General features: G+C 36.1%; 2 protein-coding genes across 2 annotated transcripts; both read right to left on the reverse strand.

The window, feature by feature from the left end:
- Positions 1-7,626: 7,626 nt before the first annotated feature.
- LOC144703110 (aspartic proteinase A1-like) lies at positions 7,627-12,213 on the reverse strand. The gene is made up of 13 exons (XM_078575207.1): positions 11,887-12,213; positions 11,738-11,798; positions 11,326-11,420; positions 11,127-11,239; positions 10,368-10,536; positions 10,247-10,286; positions 10,118-10,182; positions 9,329-9,442; positions 9,166-9,230; positions 8,431-8,581; positions 8,231-8,350; positions 8,046-8,134; positions 7,627-7,863 (listed from the first exon to the last, which is right to left on the reverse strand). The coding sequence occupies exons 1-13, from the start codon at positions 12,211-12,213 to the stop codon at positions 7,779-7,781; spliced, it is 1,494 nt and encodes a 497-aa protein (XP_078431333.1). The 3' UTR covers positions 7,627-7,778.
- An 8,710-nt stretch (positions 12,214-20,923) lies between these two features.
- LOC144703291 (S-adenosyl-L-methionine-dependent methyltransferases superfamily protein) lies at positions 20,924-22,319 on the reverse strand. The gene has a single exon (XM_078575437.1). It carries the CDS (start codon positions 22,260-22,262, stop codon positions 21,090-21,092), a length of 1,173 nt encoding a protein of 390 aa, XP_078431563.1. The 5' UTR covers positions 22,263-22,319; the 3' UTR covers positions 20,924-21,089.
- Between the last annotated feature and the right edge of the window lie 3,850 nt (positions 22,320-26,169).

Here is a 26,169-nt window from a genome sequence, read left to right on the forward strand (position 1 = left end):
GATATTGGTTCTCACTATGTTTACATCAGTAGGTTTTGATTTCTGATCGTCATGTAGAAATCAATATTAGACAAATATTAGACAAAGATATTGCATTTTTTTGAACCAAAATAAGACACTCTACTGTTCCTTTGATAATTGATTAATACATCTAGCTCAAGTGAAACATACATGATTGTGAAACTCTTCCCCGTTTTAAGAATTTCATTAATTTTTTTTGTTGAATGAAAAGAGTGATGATCATCTGAAATCAGTTATCAACCCAATTTCAATTTCATTAGTACCCATTTAAGGTAATTTAATTATAGGAATTGAATGACCTTGTGCAGAAAACATCTTGCATAAAAGTTAATCATGATTCTTAGGTCACTTTATCTAATTTCATAGAGTTATATGCGTACTAGGTTTAACATATTCTTTTGTGTACTTGGAAATTAATTACTCACACTCACCATTTCTACCAAACATAATAATAAATATTTCAAGCCATATATGTCTACATATACATATTTTTACGCACACTTATGTGCATATATGTGTGTGCTGTGCATAAATATATGTATATGTATAAATATGTACATATATATATATATACACATGTACATAAATATACACACACATATTATATTACTGACGAATTGAGATTGAAGTTGAGCAGCTTACAAAATAGTTCTTCAAAAAATGGTAAGTTATGCATCCATATAATATTTGTAACCAAACAGTGCCTTATAATATTTGTAACCAGACATGACTATGTTAAAATAAAAATGGTTGGAGTAGGGTTTTCATTTTACAAAAAAATTGAATACAAATGAATCATTGTATATTATGGCATCAACAAACACAACTGATTGATAATGAAAAGAGATTGAAAGTTTGACTTAGGAGAAAAAAAAATCTCCTTATGAAAGCCAGACAATAGAATTTATAGCAAACTGCCAACAACATGCAGGGCTAACAAAATATCTTCATGGTTATCAGGAACTTCTGTTGGATTGTGTTATTATTATATACTCAAAGATTATAGCCATATTCTTGTGGGGTAAATTACTGTTCCAAAATCTGACCAATTGAACTAAAAAAGCACATAGACACATTGCTTTATTTATTTTTCTATTAAAATACACCAATGAAATTATCAGATCACACAAGAAGGATGTTTTGTTTTTTTATAAGATTAATAAAGTCTAGTCAAATCTAGTCTGGGAAATAACAGTTTCTGATAATTTTCTCCCTAGATTAATGTTGTGGTCCGCCTTTTTTAGCAGAACTGCCTATTAAGTATTTGTTTTTGTTAGTCGTTATTAGATTTGGTTCATCAGGTATCCATCGTTGAAACACCTTGACATAGACACTCAAGGAACCAATAATTTCCTGAATTATGAATGAAAACTTAGCTCAACTAAAAATTAAGGAGAACAAATATTAAGTCTGACAAAAAAAATAAGAAACTAAACTCTCAGTTACTAACTTTGCTTAATTAATGATCCATCCTGAAATGATGGATCAAATCTTGATTGCTTATTGCACGATCGAGATAATGAATTGATTAGATTGTTCTTATTGCATGAAATTCAATCACCTTGACAATCAAATTGTCTGAATGATCAAAGTAGGTTTCTTTGATCTGATCATGATTTTGTAGATTTAATAATTAGTGATAAGCGATTGTTAATCAGAAACTTTGATCTGATTGACTAATTTATCAGGAGGCCTGGATCTTTATTTGATCTAAGTTTATCTGATCAAGCCAACAGAAGACTACAATGGATAGTAGTTTAATTTATAAATTTATTTCTAATTCATATTCTACTTATATAGTATATTTTAAGTGAATTATTTTAAAAATATTTTTATTAATTAATAATATATAGATATTGGGTAGATATTAGAAAATCAATACTAGAGATAAGAGAGAGAAAGATGTAAGACAAGAGAGAGATGAAAATTAAAAGAGAGGAGAGAGATGTAAAATGAGAGAGACGAGAAAAAAGGTACAAGTGAGACAGATGTGAGAGAAATGAACACCAAGAGAGGGAAGAGAGAGATGTGGAATGAGAGAGATGAGAAATGAGAGATAAGAGAGAAATATGTGAGAGAGATAAAAACCAAGAGAGGGAAGAGAGAGATGCAAAACGAGAGAGGAGAAATGAGAGACAATAGAGACAGATGGGAGAGAGATGAAAATCAAGAGAGGAGACAGATATATGTGAAATGAGAAGAAGATGAGAAACAACAGACAAAGATAGAGTGATGAAAATAAAGCAAGAGAGAACAAAAATAGAGAGAGAAAAAGGAGAGTTGAGAGAGATGAAAAAGAGAGAGAATAGAGAGAAATAAGAGGGAAAACATTATTATCATATTATATTCTGAAGGATTTAAACATAGCTTATGTGCTTATAGATCCTTAAGAATTGTGCAATGTTGATAATGCTAGATGTAAGTAATGTAGTTTTCTTGAAACTAAAGTTTGAGTTAGGTGATTTTAAAGAGCAGTTTTTAATAATATTTTATATGGTTTAGGATGGACACCAGTCTAGTCCCTAGGAGGAAAAATCTACGTCCTGAGTGTTTGTTACCAAAATGATATTTGAGTATCTAAAATCCATGTGCTATAAGGAAGTGAAATAACAGACCTTAATGTGTCACAGATTGAACGTATCCAAGGATTTTAGATACATAAAATGAAAATGCTCATAATAGGCCTAATAAAGGCATTTAAGTTGGTACATAGATACTATAGTCAACACAGTGAACCTAATACTTTCCCCATCAACATTTGATACTCAAATATTATTCCTTTCAGATAACGTCAATCTTGTATGTCAGTTAAAGTTATAATGATATATATATATATCTCTTATTTTCTTCCCCCATGGATGGTCAATACACATTTGATGTTATCCCCTCTTAGTAATGTCATTTGATCCAAGTTAATAAACACAAACCCTGACTTTCATGAATATGATAATTTATCATTTAATAATCCTAGTGAAGAAAGAAATCACTTGGGAATTCAATGGACCACCTCTATTCCCAATATCTTGATATTTATTAAGATATTTCACCTTTGAAAACAAGTTCAGCACATAATCAAATTTTCACTTATGAGAAAGTGTCATTCGCCAATCAATCCTAAAGATCAATAGATAGAACATAAAGGCAAATCTACATGTCTTCAGTTATTCTTTCCCCATCTTTTCACATGTTCATTTTCTTGGTCCTCTCTATATCGGATCACAAGAAAACTCTGGTAATTTGAATTATCATGATTCACAGGGAAAATTAAAAATAAAATAAATTTATTCTTCATTTTGGTTCTACTAAGTATGGATTTGAATTTTTGTTTGAAGACATTTGATTTTATAAATTACCACTGAGATTAAATAAATCATAAGAGTACTCTAATATTTGTCTGGAAATTTGATTTATCTGATCATGAGTTTTTTTATTATCTTTTTTTGCTAATTTCTTACAATATAGCAAAACTTCTAGATGAGAATCAATTAAGAAGAAGGGAGGTAAATAAAAAAAACAGGAAAAAACATTTTTGAAGCGTTTTAGGAAATAGTTAAAATTAATTACCAATTAATATATATAGTTACTTTAATTTAGACCTTGAACTTCAGGATGATCATCTGAAATCTGAAACAGATTACCAGTTGAATTATAAGGAAAAGATTGAGAAGGGAATAATATAATGGACAGATAAAAATGGAAAAATATAATATGTCAATCCTTATTTTTATCTTTCAAAATATTTGATATTTGAAGTTATTTAAAATAGAAGTTAAGTATTGGGAACTCTATCAAAATAAACAATTATCACTAGAATGGATATATTTCAGATAAATAATATCTATTAAGAAAAAAAGAGAATTTAAAGATGACAAATGTTAAATTCATGAATTAATTTTTTGATGATATATTAAAGATAGTAAAAGTTGAGTTTAAAGAGATATCATGAGTATTAAAGGATACATTTATCTGGATTATATTTTTCAGTATTTATTGAACATTTTTTGAACCGTAACACTGATTGAGACAGAGGCCTTTCGAAGCAACAGAGGACTAAAATGATTATTTTAAAAAATTAAAGACTTAAATTTAATGGGCATTACTTATGTTTTTCTTTAATAGTTTATCTAAAATTTGGGAGAATTTGATATTTGTATACATAACTATTGAGCATTAGTTGAGGGAAATCTTGAAGCAATTGAAAGAAGTCTTTTGAAGTACATACTACATTTTTAATGTTAGAATTGAGTTATATATATTGATATTATGGAGAGACAAAAAAGGTTTTGGTGATCTCCATATTATTGGTATACAATGTCAAAAATAAGAATCATAAAAGTATTAATGTAAATATTTATCTATAAGTTTGAGGATTTTTTAGATTTTTATGAGCTTATAATAAAGTGTTATATGAATATTATAAAAATATTCCTCAAGGTCTGAATTTAGGTTATGAGTTAAATGATAATTAGGGTTCAATTCATGTTCTAAATCAATATTAAAAGGAGTATAAAGATGAAAAAATAAATTATCTATGTCATTAGAACCACTATGTTGAATCATATTAATTTTATAAAACCCATGAAAAAGAAGGTTAATCTCATTTGATGCTTGAAATTTGAGGCAAAATTCATGGGGATTTGTCAGAGATTAAACTTCTTTGTTAGAATAATTTAGCTTTTTTTTTGTTTAAAGGAAAAATACATGGTTCCGGGTACATCCAACCTTGCGGTTGTGCCCGTAGACCGATCCAGCCGTGCCCTGGATGCCACCCAGGGGAGCTTTTATATATGAAGTAGATTGTTTATCAGCGTTTATATAACTTTATTATGATGCTGAATTATGTACAAAATGGTTTATTGACAACATATAGTGAGCCATACTCTTATAATATTTTTCATTAAGTGATTATAAATATATTTTAACATTTAATTAGGACATAAAAATTTTAAAATATTCCCTCAATATTTAATGACTCTCCAAATAATTTAGTGTTTTAGAATAATAATTTCATTTTATATCGAGTAATTAAAATTAAAATGTCAATTTATCATAAAATTATAATTACCAAATACTCACCTTTTAATGTCTATGTGGAAACTTATGTCACAATAATTTTCATTCAATCAGGAGATACACCTTAAGAGAAAGAATACTTATTTTTAATATTTACGATAAATAAAATTTAACTTTAGGAAATGCAAGCTAACATGTTATCAAATCTCAAAATGTTTCAGTGATTCTCTGGAAACATAAGGGACAATACTTGTCATTAAATCATGATATTATAGTAACTTATTTCAAATATTTTCATATATAAATTTAAATGTACTTAACCAACTCAGAATAAAAATATCATTACTTTCTAATCATTCTACTTCTAATTTAGGTGAAGAACCATTAATGTAAATGATTATGGTTATTCAAACCATGGCTAGTGCATAGGAAAAATTTTTACCATTCTGAATCATCATGTGTATTATGTTTTTAAGAATCCAAATACAAACTTGCCTCACTTAGAAATAAATTAGATATTTCATCGCAGTTAAATGTTTTATATTTATTGAGAACTGATTAAAAAATTTGAACTTATTATTTAATGACCTGATTTTTATTTTCCTTTCATATTTTAAAATAGACAACAAGAATCAAAGTCATGGCTGTTCAAGGCCATTTAACACTGTATCATAATGATGAAAAAGGCTATCTTGCATCATATATGAACATATAGCCCTTTATATAAATTAATATATTATTAATTACTATTTTTATATCATTTGATATACTGCTATTTAAGAAAAGCCATTAATTTCATGAATTTATGTTGATACAAGAAATTATAAACTTTAATATTTTCAGTAACATATGCATATTCATAAATTAAAAAATGTAAATATATGAAATCAAAATAAAATGGTAAATGGCGATTTTATCACAAACTCTGTATGAAGTTATATATTGTGAGGATGATATTAAATTTCATGATAAATAAAACGCATGCAAAACCTTAAGAAATTAGGGGGTACAGTCTTTTCCTTTTAATTGACTCTTAATTTCACCTCTCATTTCAAATGCCATAAGCATGTTAAAAAATGAGAATAAAATTAGGATATATATAACACAAAATGGAAATATGTTTCTGCAAATAAGCAGAGATGTCAGATCTCCATGAGCCACACTTGACTGCACCTAGATTTGCTAATGAGGTCAACCTTCCCTAAAATTTATATTCTCATTTTTTCTTTGGAGTTATAATTATTATCTAACCAATGCATTTATTTAACATGTTTGAACCTAATCCATAATTCTCATGTAACACATTATTATAATAAGATCAAATAACCCTTTTGATGACATGCTTTGCCTTAAAAAGAACAATTCATAAAAAAATATTGGGGGAATTTAGGGAAGTATGTGAGAATATAGGATAATAATATAAAATATTAGTAAGTTATTCGTTTTAACACACTTTAAAAGAAAGTAAAGTTAATTTACGAAAAAATCAGCCCCAAAATTCGTGGAAAAGAATTATTTTTATTCTAGAACAAAAAGATAAGATTTTTATGGTCTCAATAACATTTAATTAATTCGGTAATAAAAAAAATAAAATAAAATTGACCTTGTAATTGGACTTGTAAAATGAATTATAACAGAGCTTTTGATTTGACCTATAGTAGAGGTCGCATAAAATGCTAGTGTGTTGAAAATATGAGATTTAAACACAAAATGTTGGAGTATTTACCGTGAAATTTACATTTTTATACTTGAATTCCATTATTTATGGAGCTATCAAATTATCAATTCGAATATTTCAAGATTTGATTATTTATCTCTTGAGTTATCTCATAGTTTGGGCATCTAACCATGATTTACGATTGGGGCACAAGTAAAAGTTGTTTACTAAAGCTTAAAAAAATATTAAAACGTATATCATCATGAAAATTCATCAAAATAAAGTTTCTAACAAATTCTTATCAGTAATATTCAGGAAATACCTATATTTTTAACAGCACCAAGCATATGGTCTAGATTTTATATCTTATGAATACATTCCTGATGTATGTAACTAATGAATCAAAGGCGCATATGTTTAGGTCAATTGTGCGTCAGTGTATTTGTTCATTATAAAAATATTTTACTTTGATTAGGGACGTAGCATTTTTTCACAAATAATATGAGAAATATATTGAAATATCTGAAAAGCTGTAGTAAGATACTCTAACAGTTTTAATATACGAGAGTATTCAGTAATTAGTTATATCCAAAAACAGTTTTAATTGTTCTCATTAAATAGTATTGTATAAGCTATGCCTAGTTACATGTGTCTTGATCATATTTACATGTTTGTTGTGATGTCTGAATATCTATTTCTACTACCATTTTCAATTTTTTTTAATTACTAATTTTCATTAATTCAAATGCACATGTTCCCCATTAGAAAAAAGTTTTAAGTCCTCAGAAGTGAGAAATAGACTCCCTTGTCACCCTTGATATTTAGGAATCCAGCCCAAGAACTCAATAAATAAATAGGAGCTATTTCAATAATTTTTCATAAAAACTCTTCCTTAGCTGGCCCACAATCCTGGAGGAAACAACATAAGATGGAGAGAGATATATTTACATTACAAAAACATCACCAAAATATCCTATTTTAATTTTAACCAGATTAAGCTTAGTAGCAACATGAAAGACAAGACATGAGGATAAAACACACACCTCACAGCTTAAAGAGAGAATAAAGAAAATGGGTAATAGTTTTTCTATGCTGCCTGGGCGAAACCCACCCTTAAATTACCAAAGTCAAAGACGGTGTGGTAGGCCCCCATGAACACATCCCCCAGTATCCTGTCCATCACCCCAAATACCATCAAAATCCCAATATTTCTAGCAAAATGAGAACAACTTTAGAAAAAAAATATCTATAGAGAGAGAGGGAAAAAGAGGAATTATCACATATATACACATATTTTTTGCATAGAATAGTTTTTTTTTAATATACCCATGAAAAGTTATACAGAGATGTTTACCACAGTGGGCCACGAGGTGGAGGGACATCTAGAGCAGTGAATCCACTGATGCACTGTGCACTGGGGCCATCTCCAATTTTAAGTATGTACTACTTGTCCAATAGCATGTATGATGAGTAATAAAAAATATACATAGAGAGAAGGATGGGCAAAGATGAAGATCAAATAAATATTCTCCTAAGTACCTGCTCAGGTTTGAGAGAGAAAATCTTTTCACCAATGGTGAAGGAGATGTTGGGCATGTATGAAAGACGACCACAGTCCACCACAGATTCTCCCACTGGACTTGGCAACCTCTCGCACAGCTACCCACATAAAAAAAAATTAAATAGAAAACTCAAGAAGTCTCCTTATTTAAATCTCTGGTTGTTGATTATTTTCTCACTTCACTGACATATGTAAGGATCTGCTCCTGGGTCTTGTTCTCCTTCATTTGGCTTTGAATCCAGATGATGACGATCTCACAGGCAGAACAAATGGTCTCTCCCAGGTCAACACTAAGACCATCATTGTTGACTTTCGTCTCTATACCGTTGCTGTAAAATGGGTATCACAATAAGAAATGGTGATAAGGGGAACTAAACAGGAGAAAAAAAATGATATCCATCTGCTGAATTTGGACCCCACTACATGGATTCTCCCAGGTCAACCCCAACTGCCATCATGCACTTTGGGAAAATGGGTATAGATGCAGTAAAAAATGAGATAAAGGGCATTAGATAGGATTATATATGATATCAAGTCGTTGATTTTGGACGTACAGTACATGGAGTTGATTTTGGTCTCTCTACCCATTCTAAAAAATACTTATAAATGCAATAAAAATGGTAATAAGCATGGATACATATGATATTAAGCTGATGACTTTGGACCCACTACATGGAATCTCACAGGTCAACTGTCAGCTCATCATAGTTGACTTTGGTCCATACTGGAATAAAGGGAATTAAACAAGTTTAAATATTATATAAAGACTTAGTATCCCAATACATGGAATGTCCCAGGTCAACTCTTAACCCATGATACTTGACTTCGGTCTCTATACCCATCCTAGAAAATGGGTATACGATAAAATGGAGAAATATTCGATAAAATGCCGTTAACTTTGGACCCAACTCACCTAATCCCTTGTATTCCATTGAAAACGCAGAGACCCATCTGGGAGCAGATCTTGTTTGGTTGCCGCTTCAAAAATAAGATAAACATCGAATCATGTCCATCCAAATTGTGGACTTTCTGCTGGCACATGGATCGGACGGTGAAAATTGAATATTGAGGGCTACCTTTGATAAAAGGAGTTTTAGAATGGTCTTCCCATACTGGGAGAGAACAGTCTTGCATTCTTGGCTGACGATCCCATAAACTCCAATGGCATGGTTAATCTCTGCTATCACTGCCTGGAAAAGACCATCAATTTCATAATAACTGAGTCTGGATTACTACTTGTGCCATAATTACCTATGAATAATCTTTCATGGTTCATATTTGTTGCAAAACTGAAAAGTGGGCCTAAGTTTCTGATCGCTCATTTCTAAGTTCTTAAAGATTATTAGCATCATGTTAAAGGAGAGACTTGAAGGTTCAAGGTGACAAGAAATTTTAATGGAGGAACATATGAATATCCCTTATTAAGATTGGGTATATTTTAGAGCGTACCATCTGACTATCATTCACCCTAAATTAGTCTCCCCATTCCATGAATAGTTGAAAAAACCATCAAAAGGACAATGAAATAAACATACTTGGAAAAAAAAATTATTAACCATCAAAATAATGTTACAAGTAGATAATTAAAATACCAAAAAATCCATCAAACTAATAATCCTAGAAATGGGAGTGAAAATTTATCAAAATACAACTAATTAATAATAAAACAGTTAACAGTTGGGCGTATCTTAATTCCATTAACATAGAAATTAATAAGATATAATCAATCTAAATAATAATGAAAGAAAATTTGAGAATTTGATGAAAATAATATTTCAGTTAAAAAAAGTTGAAAATTTAGAACTCCATCAAAGTTTTCAGCAAAAAATGATGGATCTAATTTTGTAATGATTATGAAAAGTTACAGTTGGTCCAGCAATTAAAGATGTTCCAGAGTCAGCGATAGCGGCGCAGCCACTGGAGCAGATTCCTGGGAACATGGACTTAGGTTTCCAACCAGAAGCCATTAAAAATGGAGAAATTTCACTGCTTACCACTTGAACGCCCACCTATGAGTACATCTCCCATCTCAAACTGAAAATTGATAAGTATTCCAAAAAATAAAAAAAAACTTAAAAATTAAGAAACGGGGGTCAGTGGGGTCTCAGGATTGACCTGCCAATATCCTTTTCTGGTGACAGGAACGTAAGTGTGATTGCCTATAAAATGATCAGGGTCAACACCTCCAAAGATGAGTTGACCTCCCTCTTCGTCGTCAGCATTTCGGTTGAACCAAAAAGAGAAGATAGGTTCCTTCACTAGACCCTGGCTGATCATATTATACCTTACAGAAGTAATTTCAAATTATTATGAGAATCTACGCCTTAGAAATATCACTTTACAATAATCCTATCATTAGAGGTATGAACGTAGTATTATTTCATTTATGCATGAAAAAACAGAAGATAGGTTCCTCCTTTTCCTAGGCTGATCATATTATACATTAAAGAAGTAATTACAAATAATCATAAGAACTGTGAGCTTTAGAAATATTAATTTACAATAATACTATCACTTGGGTATGGCTGTAGTAAAATTTATTTTATCAATGAAAAATATCACGCATGGAAAATTTTACTTAGATTGATGGACAAATAAAATAGAAAACCTATTCATGATCAACAAATCTCAAGAATAAATAAGGGCTTAAGTAAAAACAAATATATTTGAAAGGCCTTCTTTATGTTATCACTTGAGAGTCAGAATTCAAATGCCTCATGAAAAAATATAAATTCGATGTAAATGTCTAATGAATGCATTATTCACATTTCATACTGAATGGATACACAATGCATTCCCCTTTACTGGGTATATGGCGATAACAATTCTATTTGTTTTATTTTTTCAATGCATAAAAAATGTTACAAAACGTACCACAAGGGAACCACTTTCCCAACTGATATTTCTTGAAACCCAAGACCGCATATCCCATCAAATTTCCCAAGCAAAAATGTTATACCTGGTTCCCTTGTAGCCTCGATGAAGTACTAAAAAAATATAACATCATGATAAAAAGAAATATACAAATTTCAATCTTAACATGCCAACAGTTTCTAAAGTCTCCGCTTATCACCTGATTCTTGACTAGAAATTCACCAACTTTAACCGAATCCCGGCTTAAAAATCCAGATATTGCTCCAGTTCCATAGTGTATCTCGACAGGTTTTCCTGTTAATTTTAAATCATTAAAGTCCCTCAATCTGAAATCACTTCAGGAAATCGACATATCATACTGTTCTTCTCCTCAAAACCACAGAATATTAAAGGAAAAAACCTAAAATCTCTATCCCCACTCTATTGGAAATCAGTAAATTATAAAAGCAAGAGTGAGTCAATATTCTGGTTTCTATTCATAACTTTTATGAATGAGTAAAATATACTCATTACCACTTACCAAAATTACTTTGAAAATCAGACAGTAATAATTGAAGGGAAAATAAAAAATAACTGAGAGAACAGTTAAGTCAAGTTTGCTGCATACAAACCATTCTTCTTGTAAGTACTCGACTGGCCTGACTTGTATTTTGAATGAACGAAGCAAGCGAGCTATGGAATAAATAAGCAGATGAAGTTACTAAATCTTAATCACACCGTAAATAGAATAATCTATATTATAAAAAAAACTGGAGTTTACTGAGAAATAGCACTTAGCCGATGGAACCCATAAGTCAGCACTTCCAGTATCAAAAATCACAGTAAAATTCTGTGGAGGCGTTCCAATTCCAATTTCACCATAGTACTGGGCGTCCATATAATTCTTAAGAACGACTATATCAGTGCCAGAATCATCTGCTAGATTATTGATCTTGAGATAACCAAACTTCCTGGATTCTTCATCTAAGTGTCTTTTTCTTAAAATAATCCTTGAAAATTCATCGGCAGAAGATGAGCTGGGAACTAAAGAGAGAATGAGATTGATAACAATCAAGAAGAAGAGCATGTCCTTCCACTGAGTCTTCATTAATTTCTGAAATGTCAAACACAAGAGAAACCCTCAATTTTATGAGAACAATCGAAAAAGAAAGAGAAAAAATTGTACAAGATAATGAAAAACATAAAAGAACAAAAATAAAATTGAGAAATGAAGTAGAAAGTATTTTCCTCTATTCAATATACATGGGTAGACTGAGATAATCAGCTATTGAAATACTAAGATGAGCTGGGAAATAGAAAGAGAAGGACATGAATGACAATCAAGAAGAAAATCATGTTTTTACACTGGCTCTAGATTACTTTCTGAACTGTCAAACACAAGAGAAATCATAAATTTTATGAGAAAAATGAAGGATGATAAGATTCAGTACAAGATAATGAAGAACATAAAAAATAAACTGAATTTGAGACATGAAATAACAGGATTTCTGAACTGTCAAGCACAAGAAAGACCCTAAATTTTATGAGAACAATCAAGAAAGCATGATAAAAAACGGTACAAGATAAAGAAAAACCTCAGAAAATAAAATAAATTTGAGAAATGAACGAGCAAATATTTTCCTGGAATGGAGTAATACTTGGGTAGAATGAGATAATCAGATATTGAAATAATAAGCTAGATGGAGTAGAGGAAGCTGGTGAAATAATAAGCTAATGAATTTTGACTTCAGTAGCTTGGAAACTAAATATTGAATGGAGACATGTAAAGGTATGAGAATAGGTTAAAAACTATGTTTCTGGGATTAAATTAATTTATTGAGGGTGCATTATTATTTTAATGTAAGTTTCTGTGAAAGAGGGAGCTGCATGCAGTGGCATGCAGTGCCACGTTGCGTAGACGCTGGATACGTGGCGGTTACTTCTTTTTCATGGCCAACGCATGGAGGTTTCTCAGCCGTTGGATCAATTATTTCCGATCGATGGGATGGCCCAGCGTTATATGATCGGTCAGGATTGAGAGAGAGAGAGAGAGAGAGAGAGAGAGAGAGAGAGAGAGAGAGAGAGAGAGAGAGAGAGAGAGAGAGAGAGAGAGAGAGAGAGAGAGAGAGAGAGAGAGAGAGAGAGAGAGAGAGAGAGAGAGAGAGAGAGAGAGAGAGAGAGAGAGAGAGAGAGAGAGAGAGAGAGAGAGAGAGAGAGAGAGAGAGAGAGAGAGAGAGAGAGAGAGAGAGAGAGAGAGAGAGAGAGAGAGAGAGAGAGAGAGAGAGAGAGAGAGAGAGAGAGAGAGAGAGAGAGAGAGAGAGAGAGAGAGAGAGAGAGAGAGAGAGAGAGAGAGAGAGAGAGAGAGAGAGAGAGAGAGAGAGAGAGAGAGAGAGAGAGAGAGAGAGAGAGAGAGAGAGAGAGAGAGAGAGAGAGAGAGAGAGAGAGAGAGAGAGAGAGAGAGAGAGAGAGAGAGAGAGAGAGAGAGAGAGAGAGAGAGAGAGAGAGAGAGAGAGAGAGAGAGAGAGAGAGAGAGAGAGAGAGAGAGAGAGAGAGAGAGAGAGAGAGATAGAGAGAGAGAGAGAGAGAGAGAGAGAGAGAGAGAGAGAGAGAGAGAGAGAGAGAGGAAGAGAGAGAGAGAGAGAGAGAGAGAGAGAGAGAGAGAGAGAGAGAGAGAGAGAGAGAGAGGCAGACAGACAGACACACAGAAAGCAAGAACGAGAAAGAGAGAGAGAGGCAGACAGACAGACAGAAAGCAAGAAAGAGAAAGAGAGAGACAGAAAGCAAGAAAGAGAGAGAGGGCGAAAGAGAGAGAGAGGGAGAGAGAAAGGGCCAAAGAGAGGGAGAGAGACGGCGCAAGAGAGAGAGAGGGAGAGAGAGGGCGAACGAAAGACAGAGAGCATACAAGAGAGAGAGAGAGAGAGGAGAGATAAATGTGTAAGTTAAAGTCAACTGTCAAGTACATATATAGCTGTAAGTGTAATCACATAATGTAAAGATAGTTGATGTGTGTCTATTATTCCATAACTTGAGGAAATTATATGATCTCTTTGATTGACACTAGAGATGATACGGCTACCATCATATTGTGTCAATCTTAGGATATGATTATTTTCCCCCATACTCTTGGGCATCATAATTGGTATTTTTCTCTAATACTCCCTTCCCTGGTAAGAACAATCTTGGAGCACATAGAATGGAAAAATTTTATTGTGAGCATATTACTCTTGGAAAAAGTATAGGTCAATACTGATGTGCTTAATAAAACCATGGAAAACAAGACTTTTGGTGAGGTTGATACCATTTAGGTTATCACATCATAAGGTACAGTTTGTGCATGTTGGAATTCCTAGGTCTCTGAGAAGAGATCATAACTAAATAAGCTGTATGTTTGGCTCCTAAATTATTTTTTGGATGACCAGACGATCAGGATTTGTCTGAGGATATTAAATTAATGTTTTTATATTGTGTATCACATGGGGATTATTCCAAGTTGGCATCACTATTGACATAAAATTGATAATTCTAAGATCTAAAATGTGATGTCCATGATCACGGGTACCATTAATACTTTAAAATAAATGTTTGACCTGAATCTAATGTTAAGCTGTGGGAGCATGCATATGTTGGAGGAATTTATTAAGAAAAATATGTCTTATCAGGTTGTGTATAGATTAAAAATTGAAGATTGCGCACAAGTTGATCATAACTTGCATCAGAGATGTATCTGGATGTGATAGTAGTTGATAAACTTCCATATGGTGTACTGAAAGGTTTATCAGGGTTTGAGGATGAATAAAGAATGATTGTATTTGATGGACATGATGAGACTGGATAGTTGTTGGTTCAGTCATCTGTTCAGAGGATATATTTTAATATTGACCATCATCCATTCAACTTTGTCATTGTAACCATTCTATCATTAGTCCCATGTGGTCATTCATATTTGACGAAGAACAAAACAGATGATGGAACATTGAAGATGGAACAGAAGAAAATACTAATCAGTTTCCCTACTCCCCTTCCAAACCCCATCTTCAATATTTTATCTTCAAGGAAACCTTAAGATTTAAACCCTAAAGATGCAACATGACACTCAATCTCACGATGACCCAGTATGGAGGCTCAACTGCCTAAACGTCAAGAACATCATCTAGAAACTTCTACCTAAAACACATAAGTCCTTTGTTCAATCTTCCTTACAGACTCCTGCGAAGTCCACCTCTATATAAGGACATACACGTACAGTTGAAGATATACTGTAATACATAGTCAACTATTCTGGTCAATCCCTCTGCCATCTTCTTCTACCTTCTTCCCCCTTCTTCTCCACTGTATCTGGTTTACTATCGTTCCTCATGTCCTACTCTCCTATGTTTCTATCACCCTCTCTCGAAGTTGCCTCTATCTCTCTCTATGTATCTCTCTATTTTTTTCCTCTCACTCTTCCCCCTCCATCTCTTTCTCTCTTACCCTCTCTCTCCATCAACTTCACTCTTCTTCCCTCTCACTCTCTTTCTCTCTCATTGGTTTCCCTCCAAGAATCTGTCTATTTCCCTCTTACCCTCTCCCTTTTGTCAATATATCTCTTGGCATCTCAGTCTTTCCCTCTAATCTGCCATCTCCATTTCCCTATCGGTCCCCCTTATCTTTTCACCTATCTCTCTTTCCCCCTCACTTTCTCCCTTGCCAAATTCTCTCTCTCTCTCTGAGTGTGTCTTTATCTCCTTCTTTCCCTCCCAGTTCTAAATCTCTTTCACTCTGACTCTCTCCCTTGATCCACCTATCTCCATTTCCCTATTAATCTCTCCCTCTCCCAATTCTCTCTCTCTCTCTCTCTCTATATATATATATATATGTATATATATCTTCGACTTCCAATTTTATTTCTCAATTTCCCATCTCACTCTCTATTTCTTCCAGTTATCTTTCTCTCTTTCCCTTTCTCTCTTTCCTGTCGCTCTCTTCCTCTATCAAACTTTCTAATGAAGGATGACTAGGACTGGCACAGGTAGGATAGGCTAATTCAACTAGGGATGGATAAAACAGACCACAAATCAACACGACTGATTTCAAACATTTAAATCTGGTGAAAAATATTGATGGTGCAGCCTCTTTCCTCGGTCGAGGGTGAGAGTACTGTCTTACAACCACCGCGGTGAAAACAAAGCTCTAAATTGAATATCTTGAATGTTCGATCACGAGAAGATTCAAACCTATTCAACTAAGTACGACGGCGATGGAAAAACAAACGAGAAACACTGGACGAGAAACACTGACACCAAAGAGGAAAGAATGGACCTTTGGCACAAGAGTAGTGCGAAGAGGCGATGCAGGAAATTCTTGACTCATCGTTGGCGGGGTGAGTGATATGCGCTTCAACAGGGTGTCGCGGATCCAACTGCACGGTCAGTTGGCGGTCAATGGGGAGTCGCCCCCTTGTGGGGTTCGGGGCAGCGCCTCGAAACCTAAACGGTAAACGAGGTGTGCTGATGAAGGATGAAGGGTTTGAAGCACGTTGATGCAGAATGGGCACATGTAGCAGTTGCGCATAGGGAACCGTGCAGGCGGTGGTTGTGCTCGGTGGCAGAACAAGAAGGTGGCTACGCATGCAGTGGTAGTGCACGCGGGTGGGCGGGGGCGTCCGTAAGTGCGGTGAGTGCGGGCGTCCCTGCGTGTGGCGGGCGCGGGCGGCCGTGCGCGCAACGGGCGGGGCGGCTGTGCGTGCGGCGAGCGCAAGCAGTTGCGCGTGCGGCAGGCAGGGCGTCCCTGCGCGCTGTGGGCTGGCAACGCTGTGTGCAATGGGCACGGGCGATGCTGTGCACGGGTGGAGGCGACGATGTGCAGGCGACGAAGCAGGTAGGGAGGCGTCCTCTCAACGGTGGCGGCGGCGGCGGCTGTCGAAAGCTACAGCAAAATTCTCTTAGAAGAAGAAAACTTCAATTCCAAAAGAAAATCACCAAGTAGTCCAGTACAGCATTGGCCTATGTATAGGCCTTGGAGGAAAGAGAAAACATACGATAACTATAAAATTCAAATCTAATTTTAAACGACAGCTCGGATCCCCGTTCTGAAGTTGACTTTGACGATGTGTCATGACAGGAGATGTCTCGTGCAGTAGTGGTGTCACGTCCGGTGATAGTGCGTGGTGGTGTTTATTGACCTCTCACTTTCTCCCTTTACCCACTTATCTCTCCTTCTCTCTTTCTATGTTCCCTCACCATATTTCCCTCTATTGGGTTATCAGGCTGTGATTTAGAGTTTTAAAGACAATTTTTAGTGGATTTCAAATTTAACTAAGAAAAAAGATTAACCAAATTACCTTATGGGGAACTTGTTCCACCCTTAACTTGATCCTTGGGAGAGTGCTTTCAAGCCATTAATGTGCTCGAGGCTCTAGATATATCCAGGCAATCAAAGAACTTTTGGATCTCCTATCCTCCCATTCTTCTTGAATGTCTGGTTAAACTTATCAGCATCAAGGGCTTCTAGAGGAGTGAATTGAGTGAACGCATCACAAGATAGGAAGAATAAAGGCGGGAGGTGCCCAGATCTGGTCAGCATTGGCACCTAAAAATGGTGACCCACTATTTGTAGTTATTTAAATATTTTTATGTACCAATCTTGTTAATAATTGTAATGACATAATGATAAGTATTGGCCAACCTTATTAATTAACTAAACCAACATATATATTAATAAATCTAATATTAATTTAACCAAATTAATAGATTATATTTATAACTATGGGGTGCCAATCTGCACCTCATGCTCCACAAAATTACACAATGGTATTTAAACTCGCTCCTGGAACCTTTACCATCATCATCTACTGTGTATGTATAATCCTTTGCCCATGTGAAGCTCTCAAAAGATTAAACATAAGGTTAATCATCAAACTATAATCTATCATTCAGTTACTAGTAAAGAATAACAGGGATCATTAGGGAACGCCTTCTCTGATCATTGGGGAAATAAATATGGGTATTTATAAAATTAATATTACAGAACTACTTTTATCATGCCTCAGTACTATTTTTAATTATTACTACCTAATTAAAATAATATTCAGAGTAGTAGTAATTTATTTTAATTTTTATACGACATATTTGAATAATAGGCTAAAGCATTATCATTTTAATCATTGGATAATTAATAAAAAGATACATTGAATAATTTAATTTCATTCCATTTTTTAATTTTATTCCTTTTATGCCCTAATAATCTTTGTAATTTCAGTTGGTGATATCTTGCCAAATATTTTTCATACTGTATTACTTTTAAAAAATAAGGCACCACATTGTCAATATGAATTACATGTAACCAAGAGTTATATTATATATTCTATGTTTGGAATACATTACAGAATATTTTAGTTTTAGGTGATTTTAAAATATTAGAGCATATATCATTGAGTTTCAAACATGGACTATGTTTCAACTGAATGGGTCAGACCAGGATGATGCCATCAATTTTCATGTTTGTGCAGAACAGAATTGTCAATAAGGTTTTGTTTTAGCCTTTGGTCTGGCCAAAATTTGACTGAATATAATATATACATTTGAATACATATATCTCTGTCTCCCTAACTAAAAATACAATAAATACTTTCTCTCTCTATCTGTTTGTTGATTCCCTTATTTCTACTCTCATCAGCTCTCCCCCTCACATATTTTTGCATGTCACTAAAAATATTTTTTGAGGGAATTGCATCACCCTTAACTATAATCTCCATAATTCTTCATTTTCCCTTTCTAATCATCTTTTCTACATTACATTCATATCAAGTTTGACATTCTTATTATTTCGAATACCCTTGCCTATTGTTAATTTCTTCCCTCACACACTTGTTCCCTCATTTTCCTTTAATATATTGTATAATCCTCCTTTCCCTAATTTGATTTAATCATCACATCTTTTTGCTTCATACATATGTCTAAGTTTCATAGTTCTTACTTCATTTTCCTTTCTAAAACTTGTTTATAGATTACGTTCATCCCAACTTTTGATCTTCTTTAGACGTTGAATCCCCTTATCCACTTTTAATTCCTTCTTCCTTACAATTTTTCTCTCATTTTCCTTAAATATATTGAATAATTCTCCTTATTCTCTCTACATGGATGATGAATTGATCCATTTGGATCAAGATTTTCAGACATTCTATTTAATATTAATTGTGTACTTGAACAATTTCATCAAACTGGGTGGTAAGTCAAACTAGATTGAGATGATACCCAGTAGTAAGTGAAACTGAACCAGGCTAGAAAATACCAGACTGAGACCCGGATCATTATTCGCTAGTTTCAAGCAAACATTATCTTTAGCAATTTTCTGTGATTTGTCAGTTTTGTTTGGTGTATCAACACATTTAACTACTAAACTCATCATTCATGACCAGCAACTTACAAATGGAAAGTGCATGGATACAAATTAATGGCTTCATTCGTTGATATTCTTTTGGCATGGTCATCAATGAGCCACATGCATTAAGACTAAAATTTTAATCTATGAACTTATCTATGGGGGAAAGCATGATAAGTGATTGCAAACATATCTTGGGTTTTACTCAATTTCAACAAACTTTATCAATGTCTATATTATCCTCAACTAGTACAGCCTAGAACACTTCCCTAATTAATGGGTAATCAACTTCTCCTAAGTAGGAAAAGGGAGAATGGAAATTCAATAAATTAATCACTTCCCAGAAAAAGGCCTTTTATAATTGTGTGCATATTCATGCTACATGAATTTAACATTGGATTTATTCAAAAATTATTCTGAAATATTCATGTTCCCTTGAAATTATCCGTGAGACGAAACATGGCAGGAGAGATTGAAAACGTAATGGGGTTTACCCAGTTTCAATGAACTCTTCTTTCTAACTTGAAGTAGTCTCTTGAAATAATACAGTAAAAAAATTATCTATCAAGAGTTAACCAGCTTCTCATAATGCCAAAATACAAATAAACGCTCTCCAAAAAGGCAGAATCATATTCTTTTTTATAAGGTGAATATAAGCAAATTCTGAAAGACCAGGGTTCAGAAACAGTTAGCAATGCATTAGAATTTTCTTCGAGAGACTGACAAGATAATTCACATTTCCTCCATTTCAATAAAGTTGCTTTCAAACATGACTAAAAAATTGCCAAATAAAAGATAGCCCACCTCCTAATATGAAGCCTAGAAATTATGGGCTTCCCTAAAAGTTTAATTAAAAATGTATAAATGTTCATGCTCACGGGAAAATCCACAATCTCATTACACGAAATTAACCTAAAAATCGTACATGATCATAAAAATGGAGCTACAAACTCAGATCTTTTTTTCCCTGTAACTGTCAAACGCCACAGTTTTTCCTTAAAACAGGGGCAGATTGCAATGAGAAAGAGGTAGATGAATTATTCTAACTCCAAAATCTGGTCCGCTGATTATTTCTCATAATTCATGAACTTGCGGATGATGGGCAAGAAGAAACTTGAATGAATTTAAGCTCAAAGCTTACCCCACTGGATCATCGAAAAAATTCCGAGTTCTTCTGAAGTTCAATACATATTTCCTAATTAATGGAGCTAGAAACTCAGATCTTTGTTTCCCCAGTAACTGTCAAACGCCACACTTTTTCCTTAAAACAGTGGCGCAAATTACTATCAGAAAGAGAGATGAAGAGAAAGAGAAGACAGGCAGATGAATATCTCCTAATTAATGGAGTTACAAACTCTGATCTTTGTTTCCCCTGTAAGTGTCAAACGCCACAATTTTTCTTTAAAATAGTGGGGCAGATTGCAATCAGAAAGAGAGATGAAGAGAAAGAGAAGACAGGATTGAAGCTCCTAAATCTGATCCGCTAATTATTTCTCATAATTCATGAACTTGAGGATCATGGGCAAGAAGAAACTAGAAAGAATTGAAGCTCAAAGCTTACCCGCCAGGATCATCGATCAAGCAGGAACAAGAGAGAAGAAAAAAATTCTGAGATCTGGGTCGTCTTCAACCTCGGGTTGGTTTCTGCATCAGTGCAGTGAGATACAGATCGCCGTTTCTCACGCCGGAAGAATCAGTCTTGTTCCCCACAGACCATTTCAGCGTCCTGTACCCCAATTTCTTGAAGATCGGAGCAAACTCCCGATCAAAATCCGCGGATTTCGCGAAGAAATGATCAATCCAGAGGAATCCTCCGGATCTGAGCACGCGATCCACGTCGAAGATCAAGAATTCCAGCACCGGAACGGGGATCCAGCGATTGACAGCGCGCCCGCACCGCACCAGATCCAGCGCGCCATCATGAACAGGGATCCGCTGCTGGAGAGGGGTGTGCAAGGGAACGAGCCCGCGGGCGGCCACCGCGGCGCTGAACGGCGCGCCGAGGTCGAGCGTGGTGGTGACGACGACGGCCCCGGCGGCGACCTTCATCCGCGCGGCGAAGGTCCCGGACCCGCCGCCGAGGTCGATCCCGACCCGGATCGGAGAACCCATTTTCCCGGCCATGGCGAGGAGCTCGGGGACGGTGAGATCGAGGTTGGATTTCGCCGGGGGGAGGAATTTCTTCGCTTCCACGGCCATGGAAAACCCGAGATCGGGGTTCTGGCAGGGGAATTTCTCGCAGGCGGGTGAATTGGGGCTCCAATCCGGAAAAGGGTCGGCGAAATTAGGGTTTTTGGGAAAAGGGTCGGCGGAATTGGGGATTTTGCGAGATGGGTCGACGGAATTGGGGGAAGGGGAAGGGGAGAAGCAGCGGCGACGAGGGAGGGGGTGGCAGCCGCGGATGGAGAGGGAGTCGGCGAGGTGGTCGGGGTCGGGGGGGCAGGGATGGAAGGGGGTGTAGGCCATGAATCGGCGGAGGAGGTCGGGGTGGTCGTGGCAGGCGGAGGCGATGGAGGCGAAGGAAGCGTACAAGGCGAGATCGGAGGAGGAAGAAGAGGAAGAGGAAGAGGAGAGGTGGGAGGAGGAGGAGGAGCGGAGGTTGGTGAGATGGGCGATGGTGGAGCGGATGGTGGAGAGGTGGGAGATTTGCTGTTGGAGGAGAGGGGAGGAGGAAGAGGAAGAAGAGAAAGAAGAAGAAGGGGGGGAAGAGGAGAGGGTGGAGAGGTGGTAGAGGGAAAGGAGGTTGGTGGCGACCATGGCGAGGAGGAGGAGGAGGTTGAGGCCGAGGCTCAGCGCCATGGTCGGGGGCTTCGTCTTCGTCGTGCTGGTGGTCTGTGTCGGTGTGGAGAGGGGGGGGGGGAGGGGGGGTATTAAGGGGGGAGGGAGAAGACTTGTGACTTGCGACTGGTGAGTCAATGGTCAGTGTTCTCTGTCTCCTCGCTCTGTCTCTCTGTCTGTCACTCTCTCTGTCTCTGGGTGTATGTCTCTCTGTCTGTCTGTCTGTCTGTCTGTCTGTCTCTCTCTCTCTCTCTCTCTCTCTCTCTCTCTCTCTCTCTCTCTCTCTCTCTCCATCTATCTATCTCCCTCTTACTCTGTCAGTCTCTCTATCTATCTCCCTCTTACTCTTATCTGTCTCTCTATCTATGTCCCTCTTACTCTATCTGTCTCTCTCTATCTCCCTCTTACTCTATCTGTCTCTCTCTCTCTCTCTCTATCTCCCTCTTACTCTATCTGTCTCTCTCTCTATCTATCTCCCTCTTACTCTATCTGTCTGTCTCTCTCTCTATCTATCTCCCTCTTACTCTATTTGTCTCTATCTATCTCCCTCTTACTCTATCTGTCTCTCTCTCTCTCTATCTATCTATCTCCCTCTTACTCTATCTGTCTCTCTCTCTAGATCTCCCTCTTACTCTATCTTTCTCTCTCTCTCTCTCTATCTATATCCCTCTTACTCTACCTGTCTCTCTCTCTCTCTATCTATCTCCCTCTTACTCTATCTGTCTCTCTCTCTAGATCTCCCTCTTACTCTATCTCTCTCTCTCTCTCTCTATCTATCTCCGTCTTTCTCTATCTGTCTCCCTCTCTCTCTGTCTTTCTCACTCTCTCTGTTTGCCTCTATCTCCCTCTTTCTCTATCTGTCTCCCTCTCTCTCTGTCTCTCTCACTCTCTCTTTCTCTCTCTGTTTGCCTCTCTATCTCTTTCTCTCTTTCTCTCTCTGTTTGCCTCTCTATCTCTTTCTCTCTTTCTCTCTCTGTTTGCCTCTCTATCTCTTTCTCTCTATCTCCCTCTTTCTCAATCTGTCGCCCTCTCTCTGTCTCTCACACTCTCTTTCTGTTTGCCTCTCTCACCCTTCCTCTCTTTCTCCCTCTTTCTCTCTCTGTCTCTCACTCTCCCTCTTTCTCTCTCTCCCTTTCTCTCTTTCTCCCTCTTTCTCTTTCTGTCTCTCACTCTCCCTCTTTCTCTCTCTGTCACCCTCTCTCTCTGTCTCTCTCTCCCTCTTTCTCTCTCTGTCACCCTCTCTCTCTGTCTCTCTCTCCCTCTTTCTCTCTCTGTCACCCTCTCTCTCTGTCTCTCTCTCCCTCTTTCTCTCTCTGTCACCCTCTCTCTCTGTCTCTCTCTCTCCCTCTTTCTCTCTCTCTCTCTCTCTCTCTCTCTCTCTTTTTTTGGCTATCTCTCTCTTTTTCTCCCTCTTTCTCTCTCTGTCACCCTCTCTCTCCCCTCCCTTTCTGTTTCTCTCTCTCCCCCTTCCCTCTTTGTCTTCCTCTTTCTCGCTCTCTCTCCCCCTTCCCTCTTTGTCTTCCTCTTTCTCGCTCTCTCTCCCCCTTCCCTCTTTGTCTTCCTCTTTCTCTCTCTCTCTCCCCCCTCCCTCTTTGTCTCCCTCTCTCTCTCTCTCTCCCCCTTCCCTCTTTGTCTTCCTCTTTCTCTCTCTCTCCCCCTTCCCTCTTTGTCTTCCTCTTTCTCTCTCTCCCTTTCTCTCAATCTCCCTCTCTCTCTCCCTTTCTCTCAATCGCCGTCTCTTTCCCTTTCTCTCAATCTCCCTCTCTCTTTCTTTATTTCTCTGTCTCTTTCTGTGTATCTCTTTCTATGTGTGTCTCTTCTCTCTGTCTCCCTTTATCTTACACACTCTCTGTCTCTGTCTATCTCTTTATCTGTCTCTCTATGTCTATGTCTCTCTCTCTGTATGTGTCTGTCTGTCTGTCTCTCTCTCTCTCTGTGTATGTCTCTCTCCCTCTCTTTTTCTCTCAGTACCTCTCTCTATGTGGCTATCTGTCTATGTTTCTCTCTCTGTCTCTCTATGCCTCTCTCTCTGTCTATGTCTTTCTCTCTCTGTCTCTTTGTGTGTCTATTCTCTCTTTGTCTCTATCTGGCTATCTCTGTATGTCTCTGTCTCGCTCTCGCTTGCTCTCTTTCTCTATCTATATCTTTGTGGCACTCTCTCTCTGTATGTCTCTCTCTGCCTCTCGCTCTCTGTCTCCCTATGTCTCTCTCTCTCTCTCTATCTCTTTCTATATCTTTATCTCTCTACATGTACTTATGTATATGTAGCATTATATCCCTCTAACTGTCTATAAATATATATACATATATATATATCATTCTTTGCTGCTACTTCTATCTTTCTCATTCTCTCTCTCTATGTCTGTACGTATATATGTGTAGGTTTGACAGTCCCGGTCCGATCTGTATTTTTACCAAAAACCTAAATCTTACCTAAACTTTGTTCTGGTTCCGGTCCGTTCTTGTTCGGTCCTCGACCAATACTGGCCGGTCCCTGTCTGGTCATTTTGACTAGTCAATGTCAATGTCAAAGTAGAAAATGTATGTTCATAGTAATGTTAAATATCATCTACATCAAGTGGGCACCCACAGATGGTCAAATCTGTGGTGTCTACGCTGAGCTCAATAGAGACCTCTCCGTCGAGTTGGATTTGATATCTTTAGAATTTTTTTTAAAAAAATTAAATAATATACTTCTAGTCCACTTGGACCTAAACCTGTTTGATAAACTGGTCCACCCTAAAAATGGAGGACCTATGGTCCCAGTTCAGTCTGGTAAAACCGATCCTCGGCCCTAAATGTCTACCCCAATATATATGTGTGCTTATTTATGTGTCTACGTACTCTCCCTCTCTCATCCCATATTTATATGTGTGTTTCTTTCTCAATCTCTCTATACATTAATCTATATGTCTCATTCTCTCTTTGTAAAAATATATCTCTCATTCTTTATTTATCTCTCTCTTTCTTTTTTATCTCTCTTATTCTTGGTCCAATAGCTGAAAATGCTAGAAATAAAACACTTTGGCATTGCCTTCTATACCTAGGAGAAGGTGAGAGAGAGTAGATTGATGGCGTCCATGGAGACTAACTCAATTATAGGTGTATATTTGTGAATTATTGTGTTAATCAGTAATTTTTATATATAACATTGACTCTTAAAATATGATTGGAAAATGCCGATAAAGGCTTATCTTTACATGGAGCACAGATTCGAGCATGAGAAAATGATATTTTTTCAGATAAGAAATGGAGGAAAATATGAATGATGGTGAGATAACAAGGTGATAAGGCATACTGATAGAGATTATAAATATAAGCAAAAGGGTGAAGGACCGTGTGTACAGAGATAATAGAGAGGTGATGAGTAAATTGTAGAAATGGTGGAGAAATGAGAAGGATGATAAGTAGATGCATATTTGTATTTACTAACATATATTTGGGAAGTATTTGGGAAGATGGATATGGATATATATAAACTAAGGGTGTTGAGAATAAGGTGATAATGTAAGTGCAAGGAACTCACCATAGATCTTCATATTCATTCAGAATCAAATGTATTTATTTGTAGATACATGGGTAGACAACAGAGACAAAGGTGTGTCAAAAAATTTGGCCCAAAACTCTGTAAATTTTTTGATATCACACTCTGAAGTTGGATAATTCTGAGTCATTAGTTTTTTTCTCTCCTTTGTTTATTTACATGTTAGATCAGCATCGTGTCAGTGGAGCCCTTGGATTCACAGAACATTCTACTATGATTTCTGCATTGTAAATACTGATATGATTTGTGTTATTGGAATGACTGAATGCCAACTAGATGCCTTTTCCAGATATGATGGCTTTATTTCTCTGAGTTATTGCTTCTTCCACCTGTCCAAATGTGATCATATTTATTGCAATTTAAATAGATTGATTTTCTCATCTT

This window comes from Wolffia australiana, chromosome 5 (genome assembly GCF_029677425.1).
Source record: "Wolffia australiana isolate 7733 chromosome 5, ASM2967742v1".
In the NCBI taxonomy this organism is placed as follows: domain Eukaryota; kingdom Viridiplantae; phylum Streptophyta; class Magnoliopsida; order Alismatales; family Araceae; genus Wolffia; species Wolffia australiana.

Bases quoted from the DNA above. Each gene is read 5' to 3' on its own strand.
- LOC144703110 (XM_078575207.1), bottom strand. From the start codon at position 12,213: ATGAAGACTCAGTGGAAGGACATGCTCTTCTTCTTGATTGTTATCAAT. The intron at 8,135-8,230 runs GTACTTAGGAGA...TTGGACAAGTAG, and splicing joins TCTCTCTCAAACCTGAGCAG to TACATACTTAAAATTGGAGA. The intron at 7,864-8,045 runs GTAAACATCTCT...GGTGATGGACAG, and splicing joins CCACCTCGTGGCCCACTGTG to GATACTGGGGGATGTGTTCA.
- LOC144703291 (XM_078575437.1), bottom strand. From the start codon at position 22,262: ATGGCGCTGAGCCTCGGCCTCAACCTCCTCCTCCTCCTCGCCATGGTC.